Source organism: Bidens hawaiensis, unplaced genomic scaffold (assembly GCF_021521415.1).
Source record: "Bidens hawaiensis isolate Kalapana, Puna unplaced genomic scaffold, B.hawaiensis_p1.1 tig00006555_1, whole genome shotgun sequence".
NCBI classification, from domain to species: Eukaryota; Viridiplantae; Streptophyta; class Magnoliopsida; order Asterales; family Asteraceae; genus Bidens; species Bidens hawaiensis.
Window position 1 is genome coordinate 982865 of NW_027491442.1, and position 17636 is coordinate 1000500.

At 35.8% G+C, this 17636-nt stretch overlaps 3 protein-coding genes across 3 annotated transcripts; all 3 read left to right on the top strand.

The window, feature by feature from the left end:
* Positions 1 to 1485: 1485 nt before the first annotated feature.
* LOC143632950 (delta(8)-fatty-acid desaturase-like) lies at positions 1486 to 5009 on the top strand. Its single transcript, XM_077101358.1, has 2 exons — positions 1486 to 1557; positions 3467 to 5009. Exons 1-2 carry the CDS (start codon positions 1503 to 1505, stop codon positions 4819 to 4821), a joined length of 1410 nt encoding a protein of 469 aa, XP_076957473.1. The 5' UTR covers positions 1486 to 1502; the 3' UTR covers positions 4822 to 5009.
* Positions 5010 to 8408: 3399 nt separating this feature from the next.
* On the top strand, positions 8409 to 12192 carry LOC143632928 (protein ABIL1-like). The gene is made up of 9 exons (XM_077101335.1): positions 8409 to 8497; positions 9371 to 9448; positions 9553 to 9703; positions 9796 to 9880; positions 9965 to 10057; positions 10131 to 10212; positions 10353 to 10411; positions 10490 to 10596; positions 11754 to 12192. The coding sequence occupies exons 1-9, from the start codon at positions 8409 to 8411 to the stop codon at positions 11907 to 11909; spliced, it is 900 nt and encodes a 299-aa protein (XP_076957450.1). The 3' UTR covers positions 11910 to 12192.
* Positions 12193 to 15002: 2810 nt separating this feature from the next.
* Positions 15003 to 17166, top strand: LOC143632930 (UDP-D-xylose:L-fucose alpha-1,3-D-xylosyltransferase MGP4-like). Its single transcript, XM_077101336.1, has 4 exons — positions 15003 to 15497; positions 16389 to 16550; positions 16646 to 16861; positions 16951 to 17166. Exons 1-4 carry the CDS (start codon positions 15003 to 15005, stop codon positions 17161 to 17163), a joined length of 1086 nt encoding a protein of 361 aa, XP_076957451.1. The 3' UTR covers positions 17164 to 17166.
* The last annotated feature ends 470 nt before the right edge of the window (positions 17167 to 17636 follow it).

Consider the following 17636-nt stretch of genomic DNA (forward strand, 5'->3'; position numbering starts at 1 on the left):
CAAATATAGCGCGTTTGTTAATGACATTAACATAAATACAACTCGTACTAGCATGAGCCTACGTGACCCACTAGGTGTGACTTGTTATTCATGGTAAACCTAATTAATGCATGATATTTTTTTTTTGGAACGACCAACTAAGTAACGCCGGGTACTTCGTACGCGGCCTTATTGGCTAAAGGTAGCCCGAACCGGCCACGAGTCCGGACAGACGGAGCCCCTAGCGGTCCACCTATTGAGGGATTCCCCAGATAAAACCCGACACCCACGCAAGCCAAACGGCATGACAGCAAGGAGCCGGTAAAATCGGTTGAGATCAGGACTCAAACCCTAGCAAGCCAGGGTCATCCCTCATATCTCCCATATAAAATTGGTGGTAGTGAGGTTTGATCCCCCTACCTCTTACTAGTAAAGTGAGCGTTATACCATTAAACCACATCCAATTTATAATTAATGCATGATATAAATACGGATATACCACATTCATGGTACTTTAATAAATTTTCTATATTTAAATTAAGGGTGTATTTTTTAACCATACCCGAATAATGAACCCGACTCGAAGCGACCCGAGACCCGAATAACCCGAACCGATTAAACTCCTAACCCGAACCCAAGATAAAATATTCGGGTCGGTATTTGGGTTGAAATACCCAAATTCGGGTTGACCCGAATAACCCGAAGTATAACACATCGATGCATGCATCCCTAATTTTTATAGGGTAGTTTAGCTATTTGTGTATTTTTATTCGGCTGCTTTCAAGACTACAATTAATATTGGATATATCACATTCCAATGTATTAATTGCCATAAAGCATGAAACTTAAACAATATATTTTTTAAACCAATAATCGAACATGTTTCTTCAGTTTACACAAGTATTGATTCAAAGACTACAACTCTCCTTCATCTCATATAATGCATGCTTGTATGAAAAATTTTATGATGTTATTGTTGAATATATTATGCATGCTTGTATATTATGGTTTTATAACGGCTTGGATAGTTGGATTATGGCTTTTTAATTTATGATACTGTTAAAGATGGATAAATTTTTTTCTTAATTTGTGAAAGCCGAAACCCCGACCCGAATTTACCCGAAACCCGAACAAACCAAACTTATTTAGGTTGGTTCTTGGGTCAATTTGTTTTAAGCTCAAACCCGAAACCCGAATAAATAACCCGAAAATCACACCTAATTTAAATACAAATAACAATCAGTAACGGTGAGTAAAACACTTGGTGCCAAATTTACAAATGCCAAATGCATGCCAGCTTATCAAAGATATTTTACCAGATCAATTCAACCTCGACCGTCAGATCACTCATCCTTCATTTCAATTTTCTACTAATATGCCGTTGCGCTGTTAGGGTTCGTTCAAACTACCAGAAACAGATTCGTATCTTTTTCTCTATTCCATCTGCACATTGTTTGTTATTTTTACATGTCATAATAATCTTAACCATAATAATCATCATCATAATAATATTATTATTATCGATGTGTGAAGATTCAGCCATGGTTTCTGTTTCACCTTCCGTTGTTGCCGTTGAAGGTTTGCTGTTATTGTTACACTTTCGATTCACATTTTGGATGTTTTGTGTTGTTTGTGATGATTGATTGATTTTGACCTGATTTGTGATTATTGGAAGGCTTATAGGTGTGTAGCGTGATTTGATTGTTTGAATAGTGTTAAGATCTTCATTATTGCAATGCTGTTGACTTTGTTGTTCGATTTATCATTTATGGAATTGATGTGTTGTTTTTGGATCTGATCTGGAGTCAGATCTGAACAGCTGAACGTTGTGCGGGTGGAATTTGAGATTAAGTGATTAACCGAAACCGATCGGTTTCGAAAACTGTTAACCGGAAATTAGGTTTCGGTTTTGGATAAGCTGAAAATTGAACCGAAACCGATCGGTTTTTAAAAACTTATAGCTGAAAATTTCGGTTTTGGATAAGCTGAAAAGTGAAGACCGAACTGAAACTGATCGGTTTTTAAAAACTTATAACAGAAAATTTCGGTTTCAGTTCGGTTTTTGAAAGCTTATAACTGAAAATTTCGGTTTCGGTTAGGTTTGTAATCGAACTGAAACTGATTCGGTTTTCAAAAACTCGTAACCAAAAAGTTTCGGTTTCGGTTAGGGCTGAAAACCAAACCGATCGGTTTTTAAAAGCTTGATAAGTGAAAATTTCGGTTTTGGTTTGGGATGAAAATGTAACTGAAACTGATTCGGTTTTCATAAAACCAAAAAGTTTCGGTTTCGGTTAGGGCTGAAAAGTGAAAACCAAACCAATCGGTTTTAAAAGCTTGATAACCAAAAATTTTGGTTTTGGTTTGGGCTGAAAACCGAACAAAAACCGATTCAGTTTTCAAAAACTCATAACTGAAAATTTTTGCCGAACCATGAACGCCTTTATCATATTCTGTCTCCAGGAATGAAAATCGTGATCTCCAGCTTAATGTTTGATAATTATATTTTTCAATAGAGAGGAAAGACTCTAAGCTTAATAGTTTAATGTTTGCACTTTGCACATGTTTAGTTTATTTATTCGTTCGTTCGTTATTGAATGGAATAGTATATACTAGCTGGACTTTTAAGCTTGTTATGCAATATTAGACAAATTTTAAAGTTGGGTGTTGGGGAATATCTGCCTAATATGGTATGGTATTGTACAGTTTTAACAAGTTTTTGTTTTTATTACCTACCACGCGTAATCGCACCAAATTTGTGATATTTTTTGGTTTTAGTGAGTGCGAAATGAATAGTCATTTGTGTAGTAATAAATGGGAATGATGCTTTATATAGAATGAAAGGTAAGATAACAGATACTAATACTAAAAACTAAAAAGCAAGCATCTTAACTTTGATCCCTAGCATAGCTTTTTGTTACCTATATAATTAATAACAATTATTAATGGTTTTTTTAAACATTACACTTTGTGTTATTTGAGTATTTGACTAGGACCATTTTCATTAAGTTTCCTTTTAATTATCTTATTTTTTTTGTTTTTATATTATGTGAGCTGTCAACTCTCAAGCCTTCTTATTTATTTTTCTTTCATTAAATCTCCACATGCCATTAAGGCCCTACTATTGTTTGTCAAGTTGCCTGTCATTTTCAAACATAATACCTAGGTCCATTTTTGGTCTAATTAATGATACTGTTATGCTTTGATTAAGTCAAAAGGGCCCCTTGATATTGAATATTAACTTCATATGCATATCTTTTAGCTGCATAGTTAATATAATCCATAATAATGATTTCATGTGTCTTTGCAGCTCACTTTTTTGCTTCTAATAGTTTTTCTGTCTGAAAAACTTGTTAAAATTTTAATCTTTGGAGTCAAACTATAGGATTTTTTTTTATTTTTTATTTTTTTGGTTAAGCTGAAAATCACTCTTTTATTGGACATATGTGAAATCAACATTGTTTTTGACATGTAAATTTGTGTTATGCAGTTTTGGATTCGAAATCCGATGAAAAGAAGTACATAACATCCGAGGAGTTACAAAAGCACAACAAGCCTAACGACTTGTGGATCTCGATTCAAGGCAAAGTTTACAATGTTACCGAGTGGGCTAAAATACACCCGGGCGGTGAAATCCCGCTCATGAATCTTGCGGGTCAGGATGTAACCGATGCATTTATCGCCTTCCATCCCGGCTCAGCGTGGGCCCACCTTAACAAACTCTTCACTGGCTATCATATAAAAGATTACCAGGTTTCTGCAGTCTCCAAAGATTACAGAAAACTCGCCTCTGAGTTTGCAAAAGCCGGGATGTTTGAAAAGAAAGGTCACGGTGTGATTTACTCGCTTTGTTTTGTGTCTCTGCTTCTTTCCGTGTGCGTGTACGGAGTGTTGTATTCTAGAAGCTTCTGGATGCATATGTTGTCTGGAGCGTTGCTGGGTTTAGCTTGGATCCAAATCGCGTATCTGGGTCATGATGCTGGTCATTATCAAATGATGGCGACACACAGGTGGAACAAATTTGCGGGGATATTTATTGGGAATTGTATAACGGGTATAAGCATCGCGTGGTGGAAATGGACGCATAACGCACATCACATCGCGTGTAACAGTCTTGATTATGATCCCGACCTTCAACACCTCCCGATGTTGGCCGTTTCCTCTAGATTTTTCAACTCTATAACGTCCGTTTTCTACGGACGGCAATTGACATTCGACCGGTTGGCTCGGTTTTTCGTGAGCTACCAGCATTACTCGTATTACCCGATCATGTGTGTCGCGAGGGTCAACCTTTATCTACAAACAATACTATTATTATTATCGAAACGAAAGGTTCCCGACAAGGGGTTAAACATTCTTGGGACCCTCATTTTCTGGACTTGGTTTCCGCTTCTCGTGTCTCGCTTACTGAACTGGCCCGAACGAGTTGCGTTTGTGTTGGTTAGCTTTTGTGTGACCGGGATCCAACATGTTCAGTTTACATTGAACCACTTTGCAGCTAATGTTTACGTGGGCCCACCGACCGGGCATGATTGGTTCGAGAAGCAGACCAATGGGACGATTGACATCACGTGCTCGTCGTACATGGATTGGTTCTTTGGTGGTCTACAGTTCCAGCTTGAGCACCATTTGTTTCCTAGGTTACCCAGGTGTCATTTGAGGTCCATATCTCCTATTGTTAAAGAGCTTTGCAAGAAACATAATTTGCCTTACACGAGCGTATCGTTCTTCGATGCTAATATTATGACGCTTAAAACGCTTAGAACTGCAGCTCTACAGGCCCGTGATCTCACGAACCCGAATCCACAGAACTTGCTATGGGAAGCTTTCAACACTCATGGTTGAACCATCTATCACGGTACTACTCTCGGCTGCATTTTTACAAGGCTTTGAGCGTTTTTCAGGGCTTTTATGTATTTTAATGCTAAATATGGATCTTGATGATTTATAAATTTTGGATATTTATTATAATCTATGGTTAATTTTCGTTACTTTTACTATTATGTAGAGGTGGCAAAATATAGATCATTTAGGTAATGGTTAAATACTTTAGAAGGATTTTGGGTTAGGTTGAGTTGTTTAACAGTCCAAGTTGTATCGCGTTATGTACTCTAACCACGATTCATCCGTTGATTCTTCAACATTAGTCGTTTCTCACCCGAGCTTCATCCTGGTCATGAATATATCACCTAGGTTTGGGTTCATATGCTTTACGGTTTTAGGGCCGATATACAATCCTGGTGGTTCGAAAGTTATGTTAGGCTTGGTAGAGGTGCACAAACCGGGTATTCTCAGGAACTGGAACCGGGTATGGTCAACAAAAGTCAAAACCGGGTCCGGGTAGGAACAGGTTCCGGGTATAGTCGGGTATTTGACCGGTTCCACAGGTCAAGTTTTGGGTAGGGTTGGGTCGGGTTTTTACTGGGTATGGGTGGAACCGGTTCCACTGGGTCCATACCTACGGGTAGGGTCGGTTCGGGTTCCTGGGAGGGACCACCGGGTCGGGTCTGGAACCGGTTCTTTTGTGCACCCGCGGGTAGGCTTGGTGTTTGAACAACTATAGATGACTCTAATCTGTGTTGGTTCTGTTATTGTATACACTTATTGCATGGAAATATAGACATTTGATAATCTGCTAGGGAGTATAAAAGAAGCCATACACCATTAACAATTTGGTGACTGAGAATTCGTGAATGATTCTTGGATATAAATCTAAAATTTATAATTTTATGTTTTTGGTTAATAAAATTATATAAAAGTTAAAACAGTAAGACAGAAATAGTGTGCACTTTTAACAAACTAATATGTATACTCGATACTTACAGGTATATACAATTTTACAATTGAAATAAGACTAGGATTATCTATACACATATTAAGAGGCATCCAAGGTTCGGTTCGTCATTGGTCAAAACCGAATCTGAAACTAAAGTCATCGGTCAATCGATTTTATTTTCCAATTGATTTTCGGGTATTCACTTTATTCGGTTAGTTTGTCGGTTTTTCGGTCCAAGAGTTTAAAACCAACTTGGGCTAAAATTTTTGCTTACAAATGCATAGAATAAATATATAAATACATGAAATAAATGTATAAATAGATTAAATGAATGTATAAAAGGTAACAATATATGAAAATACGAGTGCTTCGGTGTTAAATTTCTATTTAAGCAAGGGCACATAAAAGTTGATAACCGCTTTTTTGATTTATTTTGATTTGAATTCTTTGATTTTTGTTAATGATTTGGTTATGGCTCACCCTATATGATAAATTGCTAATAAACCTATAAAGTTATATTTTTTTTTAAAGTGAACTACGGTTTTCGTCCCTGTGGGATCTCTAAATCTGCGGTTTTAGTTAAAAAGTTTCAAGTTTGTGATTTTCGTCCATGTGGTTTCATCTCACTTGCAATTAAACTCGAATTCACTAATCCTGTTAAGTCTGGTTTTTAAATCCATTAGTGTGTCTTTCAACTGAGGAGCAGTTTTGTCCTTTTTTCCCCAAAATATACCCCAGCCCCACATGTGAGGGGGCTTACGAATCAGGACTGAGGTTTATTTGGAGAGAAAAAAGGACAAAACTGCCCCTCTCGTGAAGGACATGCTGATGGATTTAACGATCAAACTTAATGGGATTAGTGAATTCAGGTTTTATTGCAAGTGAAATGAAACCATTTGACGAAATAACAAATTTAAAACTATTAGACTAGAACCATACATTTTAATAAACCATAAAAACAAAAACTGCAATTTACTTAATTTTTTAATATACTTTTTAAACATATACTTTTATCCCATCTGTCGTTTGTGTCACCATTATTATCATCAGTCACCACCGACCGATGTGGCACTCTTTTAGCCATCCAACCCACCGTCTCTGCCTCCATTAAAAGATGCCTTTTGCTCGGTTAGCATTTAGCTGCTTGTTTTCTTATTTAAGTGCTTCAATTCCAATCGGGTGTTGAATTCATGTCTTAAAAATATGAATGTTTACCGAAAACGACAACTGAACAACTTTTTTAAAAGATAAATTTTATAGATCATAATGTTTTTTTTAATGAAAACGACTACTGAACAAAAGTTATTTTAAAGATGAATTTTTACTAAAATTGTTTCATTTGACATTTTCTTTCCGGATGCATATAAAAATAATTAAATCTGTTGATTATATATGTATTTGAGTTATAATCGTTTTTTTTGTAGATATGTTATTGATGGCATATAATGTATACTAGAGTCACTTTTGATACATAATTTTAATAGAAAACTGTAAAAAGCTATTGTCGTAATAACACCAAAGAAATGATGAAATTAGCGAAATCAAAACTCTATTAATAATGACAATTACAAGAATGAAAAACTGAAATCTAATGAACTCTACAGAAATTGAAAAGTGAATGAAACTCTAATCTAATTGGGAAATCCATATAAGCCCTAATTCTCAATCTAACAACATAACCGTCCTTAACAAACTAGTAGAAAAATTAGGCACAAGCAGTCCCTATATCTTTATCTTCCTCACTTTAAACCCAAAGTATGAGTTAACATGTTGACATCTTACAATATCTTTAAACAGCTTGACACTTCTAATCCTTCAACTTTATTGACCAGGATTGACCATTAACAATTTTGACTTTACCATAACACATATCATTTGTACCTATTATTGTACACGACAAATAAGATGAAGAAATGAATAGAGAAAATGAGATCGTGATATCATTACATAATCGTATTATGTATCGTCGTTAAAACACTATGTATAAAATCATTAGTCTAGCATGACACATAAAAACACTTTTATATAAATATGTTTAAAACTTTTAACAGTTTATTTAGTGGTAGTTTGAAATGTGTTTAATATATATATTTCCTTTGAGCTAAACTGAGCCAAACCTAGCCAACACGGTTTAAAATCGGTTCGAGTCCAAGCCAAGATTTTCAGGTCGGTTTCAAATCCGAGCCAACTGGGTTTAAAGCCAAACCAAACGCTTAACCCCAAGTTTATCCTGACTCGATTTAGCTCATGAACACCTCTACTCAAAATCAGTTTTTGAGGAGTACCTATTTCTTATTACATTCTAATAAAATTTGGACTATGTTTTTTTTTACTTTTAACACTTTCAATAAATAAACCTTTTATATTAACATCTTTTTAAATAATATGTTAACAGTTTATCCAACAGCTTATTATACTCCAAAACTAGTCATTTTCACTTGCATCAAACTCCTCCTTCCTTTGCTTCTCTTGATCAATAACACCCAATAATAATAAATAATATTCTCTACACACCAAACCCTAATTCCAATCCAATCCAATCCAATCCAATCAATTCAACACCAATTTGATCAATTTCGCATTCACCCATCAAAAACTAACCCCAATTCAATTCTCAATTGTTCATATAATTAACCCCCCAAATTTATTTAGGGTTATGGACGTCCATCAATCGAATCAAGCAATGGCGTTTAATGAGCCCTCAATGGAACCTAGTATCAGCTTCGTTAAAGCCCTTCAGGTTAGATCTTAATTTTATTATTATTATTATTATTATTATTATTATTATTATTATTATTATTATTATTATTATATATCAGATCTGAGTATTGTTGTGTTATTGTAAGCTTGAAATAGTTGACTTTTATGTAATACTGCTAACTGTTTGATTAGTTACTTCTATCTGTATGAGCAATTTTATCTGAGTGAGCTATTTTGACTTTTTTGAGTCAAATTTATTGGCTTTGAATTCAGAAATTGCACTGCAAATGTTAATTTTTTGGAGTGAAATTGTAACTCATATGAATCTGTATGGTAAGAAGTATAATTAGAATGAATTTGGGTGTTAATTGATTAAAGATTTGTACTAATTTTGCATATGAGATGTGATAGGTTTGACCTGGAATAGTCAAAGAAATGTTGTATTGTAGGATGCAGATCTATGGATGTTAGTTGGATTAATGGTGTGATTTTACCGTTTAGCCCTTGCTATTGATCGTTCGGTTCTGATGATTTTGACCCTAAATAATTGTATAATTCGGATTAGAATTATTTTTTGCTAAGCATTATTTGTTTTACATTAAAATTTAAACATTTTTATGAAATTACCTATCTGCCCATTTCATAATACATCAATTATGGTTAATATGTAAATGAATATAATTATTAATATAGTTTGTTTGATATTTTTGGATTTATTAAGTCTATCCTATTAGTATTATATACTCTTGATGGACGCTTTGACAATTGGCATGTCATCCTTATCCTTTGTTTTCTTGCTAAATTAAGAAAGTGTTTTTGCTCAAGTACTATTATTTGTTTTTTTTTGTGTGTATTTATAAATGTTAAATGATATTTAATTGTTGCTTTGCTAATCATGTTCAATGTGTATTTAGGAACTCAAAATCTAAGACCTCAACTTTACTCAGCAGCCGAATATTGTGAAAAATCTTATCTTCACAGTGAACAAAAACAAGTGTAAGAATCATTCAAACACACACACACACGCGCGCACACACGCGCACACACAAACACATGCATGCGCTATTTCTTATAGAAATTTATACCCGTTTTATTTGTAGGGTTCTTGATAACCTGAAAGATTATGCTGTACGAGCCCTTGTGAATGCGGTTGACCATCTTGGTACCGTTGCCTACAAGTTGACCGACCTTATAGACCAACAAACTTTAGAAATTTCAACAACAGGGTTACACGTTTCATGTTTACATCAGGTGAATATTATATTGTGGCTATTTTAATAAGATCTTTTGTTAGATCGTATGACATTATTGATGATTAATATATATTTTTTTGGTGTTTTAAGCAACTTCTTACATGCCAAACTTACACGGATAGAGAAGCTCTCAGGCAACAACAACCACGGCATCACAAGCATTACAGTTTGCCTAGTAAGATTATTTATTTATATTATAATTTTAAATTTAATTAATAAATTTTTCTTATATATAATGAATTTTAATGACTTCACCTAGATTCCGTGAGCAAAAAGGTCCATTTTAGCCCTCAGGTTCAAGCAGGTGCAAGGCAGAGTCATTATCAGTCGTGTCCTCGACAACTTGTTTCAGGTATTAAGCACATTTCATTTCAAAATCATCATTTTGCATTATTCATTATTTAGCATGTTTATATTTAACTTAGGTACGCCCGCTGCAAATACTCTTTGTTGGCATCTAGCATCAGAAACCAAATCTACTTTGAAAAGGAATTCAAGCTCTATGAGGTTTGCGTAAACATCGTCGCTTCTTGTTTCTCATTTGTGCATATTTAGTCACTCATTTTTCTCAATTAAAATAATGTGATTAATGTCTAAAGTTCTTGTAAAGGTGCTTTAAGTGTTGAAAATTTTCTGATTATGTACAGCATTGATGATCCCAAAACTTCAAGTCGTGCTACTGCTACCGCGTCTTCTCATGTATCCAGTATGTTTTCTCTTAACTATGCTCATTATTCAGTTGCATCAAAGTTGTATTATAAATATTTAACACTTGTACATTCAGATGGAAATAACCGGGTGCAAACAAAATCATCTGAATCTCATCTTCGGGGGCATAAAATGGGTCCCGCTTCAAGCACTGCTATTCAGACACTTGGCATCTCACAGCAGGTAATCTCAAATGTTGAATTCGATATCATCTACATCAAACAACTTTGTTGCATTAATAATCTTTTTTAATAAAAAAGATCTTTCTACATTTATGCCTTAAAATACACCATGGGTAATTTTTTACACGCAACCTTTTTAGTTGTTTTTTGGTTGACCCGTTAGAGATTAACAAAACCCGAAGTCCCAAATCGACCCATTCATAAGTAAATAATTTTTTTTTTATATTTATTTATTTTTAATAAACTTATAATTGTAATAAGCAAGGTAGTGATTACATTGAAACAGAAGGCAAATGGGCTACAAGCACTCATCATCATCATCATCATCGTACTCAGTATATCCCACCAATAGCAAAGCTATAGTAGGGTCTGAGGAGGGTAAGATGTAGACAGCCTTACCTCTACCCCATAAGGATAGAGAGGCTGCTTCCGGTGAGACCCCCGGCTCGATAGTAGTTTTGCATCAAGCCTTGGACATAAGGCACATAGCACTCAATCATCGGGACACCGGCTGATCGGTGCATGTACCCTTGTCTTTCGGCTATCAACGCCACTACATGATGCCTGATTAACCGTCCGTCACTTTTAACGTTATTTTCACGAGATTAGTAAAATAACGTCAAAATTAGTGCAATTTCACTTTTGCCCACCCGAGGGTTCACACATATATACATCATATGTGCGCACCGCAAGCAGGGCTAAGAGACAAATGGGCTGAACACTGTACATTAGAAAAAAAAGATAATATACAAATTAAACCAAATCAGTATACAATATAAGAGACAAATGGGCTGAACCGCTGAACCCTTTATTGCCCATTTTTTTTAGTTTTATGTAAAATTCATTTGTTAGATATGATTACATTTTCTCAACAAATGTAAAAACTTTTACCGAAGTAATTTAGGAGATTGTACGCATTTAAACGCACATTTTGCTACTTTCAAGTTTCAACCCGTTCGACCTGCTTCCTTGTTAGACAATATTTTTTTCTATTTATTTAGCTCATTAAAGATATAATATAACATTATAACCTATATCGACCCATATAAAAGATAAACGGGTTAAAAATGCCACATTGATCTTTGTTTTCTTACAAACATTAAAAATAATGCAATAAATCAGACGTCTTGACAAAATCCTTTTATTTAATTTTGACAGGATTCTGTGGATGGTCCGAGGACAGTAATGTCATTTCGGTCGTTTGATCATCCTAAGCATGAGATTGCCCAGCCTCCTATACGTAGCAAGAGTGTTTTATCGTCCTTCTTTGTCAAGCAAAAGACACCAAAACTAAGGCCCGGTCTGGTTTCATGAACCAAGGAACCTTAAACCTTATACTTGCGCAATCGATTTCGGCCCGGATACTCCTTGTAACCAGAAGGTGTATTTTTCTTTGTCCCCTTTTATGTTGTGTGAAATTTGTGTATGTAATATGAGGTGGTCTCACAATCTAATAAAATGCTAGTGATTAAATCATTCTAATTGTTTAGGCTTTCAAGTTTGTTTGCTTTGTGATTTATATTGCAACTTGTAATATTTTTCTAATTTTTAATTTTGAGAAACCACATACATAAAAGATATCTAATATGATATCAGATGGATGTAAACTGTTTAAAGGTTTTACATTTATGATGTGTTTATTGAAAAATAATTATCATATTATTATGAGAGTTAGTTGTGCATATGCTTCTGTTAAAATGTGGTGAAAGTACCATTTTATGATTTTTATCAATACTGTTGAAAATATATTATGAATAAACCCAAACTAAACCCCCTTCTCACAAATGGGAACAAATCAATAGAAACCTGACACGAAACCTGAAACCTAAGTTTTGGGATGGGTATTTGGGTATGAGATTAGTTTCTAAAAACAATCGTGGGTTTTGAATGTGTATGATATTAGATGATACTTGTCTTAGATTAGTTGAATCCATTTCCTATATCAAAATTGAATATATTGATATGCTACAATATTAAAAATAGAGATATAATAAATAGTATGTTGAAGTTATAGAAACATGGTATTATTAAAGTTATATAAAGTAGTTAAGTAGTTGATATTTTTAAGTCGGTTTTTAAGATGAGTTTGAAATTGAGTTTCGAGTAATGGACATTTAAATATTATGAATGTATAACTATAAACCACACTAGACCATAAATGGATGTGGTTGATGCCTATGAACTCGATGGGTAACGGGTACATTCATCTCCCCTGGATGGCCAGATCCCGGACATGCATCAGACCTTACTTAACTGCTATAGAAATCATTGGTCCCCAGTAGGCCTCACCCTGCCAAAGCGCATTTTGACCTGACTCGAAACACTACACTTAAGGTCGTATCAATTCGTCTCTTTGTTCTCTATCTAGAGTCGTGACCACGTAGCTTAGATTTGACCCTTCCACTCGGTCTTAAAAGCCACACATCATTCTACGAGTATATCCAAGATGTTTGGGATGATGGTTAATGACTACGGATGGGATGGGAGATGATGACGACGCTAGCAGCTATGGATGCATTATATACACTTGTGGGAGGTTGGATATGAGTTGATGATTATCGGGGTGTGTAGTCCTTCTGAAGAAGATAACAATGGAGGGAAGAACATAGATGAAGAGAAGACACTTGTGAAAGAACACAAATGTTACTATTGAGTGAACAATAAGTACATTGCATGTAATATTTAAAACGTAGTCAAATGATAACATAAATTAGGACTGTTAATTGTATCGAGTTGACATACTTCATATTAGCGGGTTGAACTGTTTAATTTGAAAACGACCCATATACTTATTCGTGTCAAAAATATCACCAACCCTCACTTAAAACTAGGGATGAGCAAAAATCAGTATGGTACCAATTGGTACCGGTACCGAAATCGGTACCGATTTGGTACCGTCGGTACCGACTCGGTACCAAGGTTTTGAGTTTTCGGGACTGGTACGGTACGATAACGGTATTTCCCGAATTTTACCTTAAATACTGGTACCATACCGGTACCGAACCGAACATTTCGGTACCCGTAACGGTACCAAAAATTTGCGATTTTCGGGATCGGGATTTTCGGTACCGGTACCGGTACGGTAGCGAGCTCATCCCTACTTAAAACTCTCGTAACCCAAACACAAGTTTAACTATAGGTGAAAAAAAACCCGAACCCGAAAAAAATATCTTGAACCGGGTTTTTAATACCCGAACCTGTACCCGACCTACTCGTAGGGTTCGAATAGGGGGATGCATTTTAGTACCAAAACATGTACCCGAACCAGACCCTATTTGTACCTGGTAATACCCAAAAACCGGAACCGATTCCATACCCGGAATTGGGTTTACCTGAAACCGGGTTTTTCAAATACCCGATCTATACCGAGAATTACTTGAAAAAAGCCCTTAAAAAGTGTAACCTTTTAGAAAACTCCAATCTATACCCGAAAAAAAGCCGAAAAAACCTGAAATAAGATTTTTTTTCAATACCCGGAAATAGGGTAATTAAATACCCGATTTTAGAATACTCGTTCTATACCCGACCCGTACCCTATGCAAATGGTATGGTTTTTAGAGAGAGTGCCCAGACCAGAACTAAATCCAAGTATTGTCAATACCAAATTTTCCAATACCTGATATATCCGAACCCAATTCTATACCCGAAATCAAAACCCAATTTATACATCTCTAACTTTAACCATTTATTTAAGGGATTTTTACATATTTCCCCTTCTTAAACTTTTGAAATTACATATTTTCTCAAAATACAAGTTTTTAATGCAAGATGTACAATGCTCTCTAAGCACGGTTTGAGAAAATATGTAATTTCAAAGTTTAGGAAGGGGAAATATGTAAATCCCCATTTATTTAAATGTGTCAAACAGTTCAGTAAGTTTGTTAATCGGGTTAATTCACATTCAATCAGTTTAATATGATTACTGTTATAAATTGGTTGTGTCTCAATGGTAGAGTACTCACTTAACTAGTGAGAGATATGGGATTCAAACCTCACTATCACCAATTTATATGGGAGATATGAGGGATGACCATGGCTTGCCAGGTTCGAGTCCTGATCTCACCCGGTTTTACCGGCTCCTCGCTGTCGTGCCGTTGGCGGGCGTGGGGGTCGGGTTTTATCCGGGGAATCCCTCAATTTGGTGGACTGCTAGGGGCTCTGTCCGTCCAGACTCGTGACCGGCTCGGGCTACCTTTAGCTAATGGAGGCCGCGTACGGAGGACCCGGCGTTACTTAGCTGGGTGTTCGAAAAAAAAATATGATTACTATTGTTATCACCGACACAGTAGCTGCGTAAGTTAGCAAGAGTCACCACTACCACCCTGTTTCTGTGTTTTCAGATCCAATCACAAATCCGCCATTGATACCAACACCTCACACACTCAAGCTTTCACACACACAAATTCAATGTCATCAGCATCACAACTCCACCAAAGACCACTTCACAAACCCTACACTTCACTCTTTAACAAATCACCATCCGATAACCACTCAAAACCCTACTACTTCTCACTAATCCTAAACCGCACATCCTTCTTCATCTTCCTCACACTAATCATCCTCCTCGGCATATTCTCCCCATGGATCAACAACCAGTACACGTTCTTCTCGTCTCCTAGGGTTTCAAACGAAGCCAAATGGCGAGGCTACACGCTACCGGAGGCGGTGAAGTACGTGGCGAAGAATGAGAGTACTGTGATTGTGTGTGCGGTGAGTCAGCCGTACTTGCCGTTTTTGAATAACTGGTTGATTAGTATTAAGAGGCAGAGGCATCATGAGAAGGTGCTGGTGATTGCGGAGGATTACGCGACGTTGTTTACGGTGAATGCGCGGTGGCCGGGGCATGCCGTGCTGGTTCCGCCTGCGCCGGAGGCGCAGGTTGCGCATAAGTTCGGATCGCAGGTGAGGTTTTTGCTAGTTTTCGACGGTTTCGATAGTTGCGTAATTGATGCCATTGTTATTAGCTTAGATCTATCTGATGTAGGACTTTTGATTGAATATTTGAATGTATGATCCTGCTGATGGTGATTATCGGTGATTGAACAGAACGTTGTTTGATGATTCAGTGATTGTGTGCGCGGCGTGGCAACGGTAATAAATGAATAAGGAAGTTCGATTAAGTAAATGATCGAACACAAACAGAGGCCATATCTGTTCAATTTTGTTCGTGAATCGTTTAATAAATGAACGAACATGAACAAGGAGTTTTGTTCGATTAACTAGATGAATGATCTTTGCTTATTATAGCATGAACAGAGGCCATGTTCGTTTAATTCTGTTTGTGAACGTTTATGTTCATTAATGTTTGTTCAGTAAAGGTTATCAATTATTTTATATTTATTTTATATTTTTAATGACTTTTCTAATCTTATCATATAGATTTATGCAAAATTATTAAGTGTAAAACAGAATTATATATGAGTATCATGTGATTAGTTTATATGTAAATAAACATATGCATATGAATGTTAGAAAAACACCAACACAAACTTGATAGCTGGACTGAACCGGTGACACACCAACCATCTCAGTTAGCCAAATCAAATAAGGCATTGTTTGTGTTCGTTCATTTGTGTCAGTGACCCGTTCACTAGCTTCTCAACATACAATTTGATGGTTATAATCGACTTAAGCATGTTGATCATTAGTTTGTTCCTAATTTATAATGGTTCAGATTCTACCCAGTGTGTACCATTGACGGCAACTTCTCTTATACATGTACTTGAGTTCCATGTTATTATAATAAATTGAACTTCATTGACTATAAGTTAATGATTATGGTTCCATTTGCAGGGATTCTTCAACTTCACTTCGAGAAGACCGCGCCATTTACTTCAAATACTAGAACTCGGATATAATGTGATGTACAATGATGTTGATATGGTCTGGTTAGCAGATCCATTTCCTTACCTTAAAGGAAATCATGATGTATACTTCATGGATGACATGTCTGCTGTAAGAATCATCTTTGCTTCTTAGTTTCATGTGCTATATTAATTCTGAATACACGGATCAAAATGGGTTGTAAATCTTGTGCTAATTATTACCAGGTGAAACCGCTTGACCACCTTAATGTCCTGCCTCCGCCAGGGAAAAAAGGGCGGACATATATTTGCAGCTGCATGATATACATGCACCCGACGGAGGGTGCAAAGTTAGTTATGAAAAAGTGGATTGAAGAGCTTCAAATTCAACCATGGTCAAAAGCAAAGAAAGCTAATGATCAGCCTGCTTTCAACTGGGCTTTGAACAAAACAGCAGGGCAGGTATGTGAATCATTCATTCATTCGTGCCTCGCTTTCAATGGACTGTTGATTATATGTTAAAAAAATTAAGAAAAACATTTTTTTTGCAGGTTGATTTGTACCTGTTACCTCAGGCAGCGTTTCCAACCGGTGGATTATACTTCAAGAACCAGACATGGGTAGATGAAACCAAGGGGAAACATGTTATTATTCATAACAATTACATTACTGGTTTTGAAAAGAAGATAAAGCGGTTTAAAGACTACAACCTTTGGTTGGTTGATGATCATGCATCCGAATCGCCACTTGGTAAATTAGAATGAACCCAAGAAATGAAGAATCTCTGTCTATAGGTACCAAATGCTCTTATCACTTTTAATTTAACGTTTCCATTTTGTAGCATATTCAAACAACTTTATCACGGAGCGTACTAAATCATCAAAACAATATTAATATTTATAATTATAATTCCATCATATTTCATTTCCGTATATCAAACAAATCTTTATCGGATAGCCATGGAGCTCATGTTCGATTTAGGGAGTTATTTATTGATCAAGATCTCCCACATGCAGAAACGCTAAGGTATCGAGTTGATTTCTGCATACTTGTCAAGTTGTCATAGAGCATGAAATCTTATAGGAAATTAAGCCGCCTATGTTTTCTATTGTATAAATTCATTAATTTTTGAAGCTCATGAATCTCAATTTTTGTTCGCTTTTTTTCCTCCCTATTTGAATACACTGAAATCGGTACGGGTCAGTTTGGAGTTTGGTCTTGCAGTAACTATTTGTAG

What these genes read in the sequence shown, in the direction of transcription:
- LOC143632950 (XM_077101358.1), top strand. Translation starts at nt 1,503, where the DNA reads ATGTGTGAAGATTCAGCCATGGTTTCTGTTTCACCTTCCGTTGTTGCC. An exon ending in TTCCGTTGTTGCCGTTGAAG is followed by an intron (nt 1,558 to 3,466) that starts GTTTGCTGTTAT and finishes TGTGTTATGCAG; the next exon opens with TTTTGGATTCGAAATCCGAT.
- LOC143632928 (XM_077101335.1), top strand. Translation starts at nt 8,409, where the DNA reads ATGGACGTCCATCAATCGAATCAAGCAATGGCGTTTAATGAGCCCTCA. An exon ending in CAAGCATTACAGTTTGCCTA is followed by an intron (nt 9,881 to 9,964) that starts GTAAGATTATTT and finishes GACTTCACCTAG; the next exon opens with ATTCCGTGAGCAAAAAGGTC. An exon ending in TCCTCGACAACTTGTTTCAG is followed by an intron (nt 10,058 to 10,130) that starts GTATTAAGCACA and finishes TATTTAACTTAG; the next exon opens with GTACGCCCGCTGCAAATACT.
- LOC143632930 (XM_077101336.1), top strand. Translation starts at nt 15,003, where the DNA reads ATGTCATCAGCATCACAACTCCACCAAAGACCACTTCACAAACCCTAC. An exon ending in CGCATAAGTTCGGATCGCAG is followed by an intron (nt 15,498 to 16,388) that starts GTGAGGTTTTTG and finishes TTCCATTTGCAG; the next exon opens with GGATTCTTCAACTTCACTTC. An exon ending in TGAACAAAACAGCAGGGCAG is followed by an intron (nt 16,862 to 16,950) that starts GTATGTGAATCA and finishes TTTTTTTTGCAG; the next exon opens with GTTGATTTGTACCTGTTACC.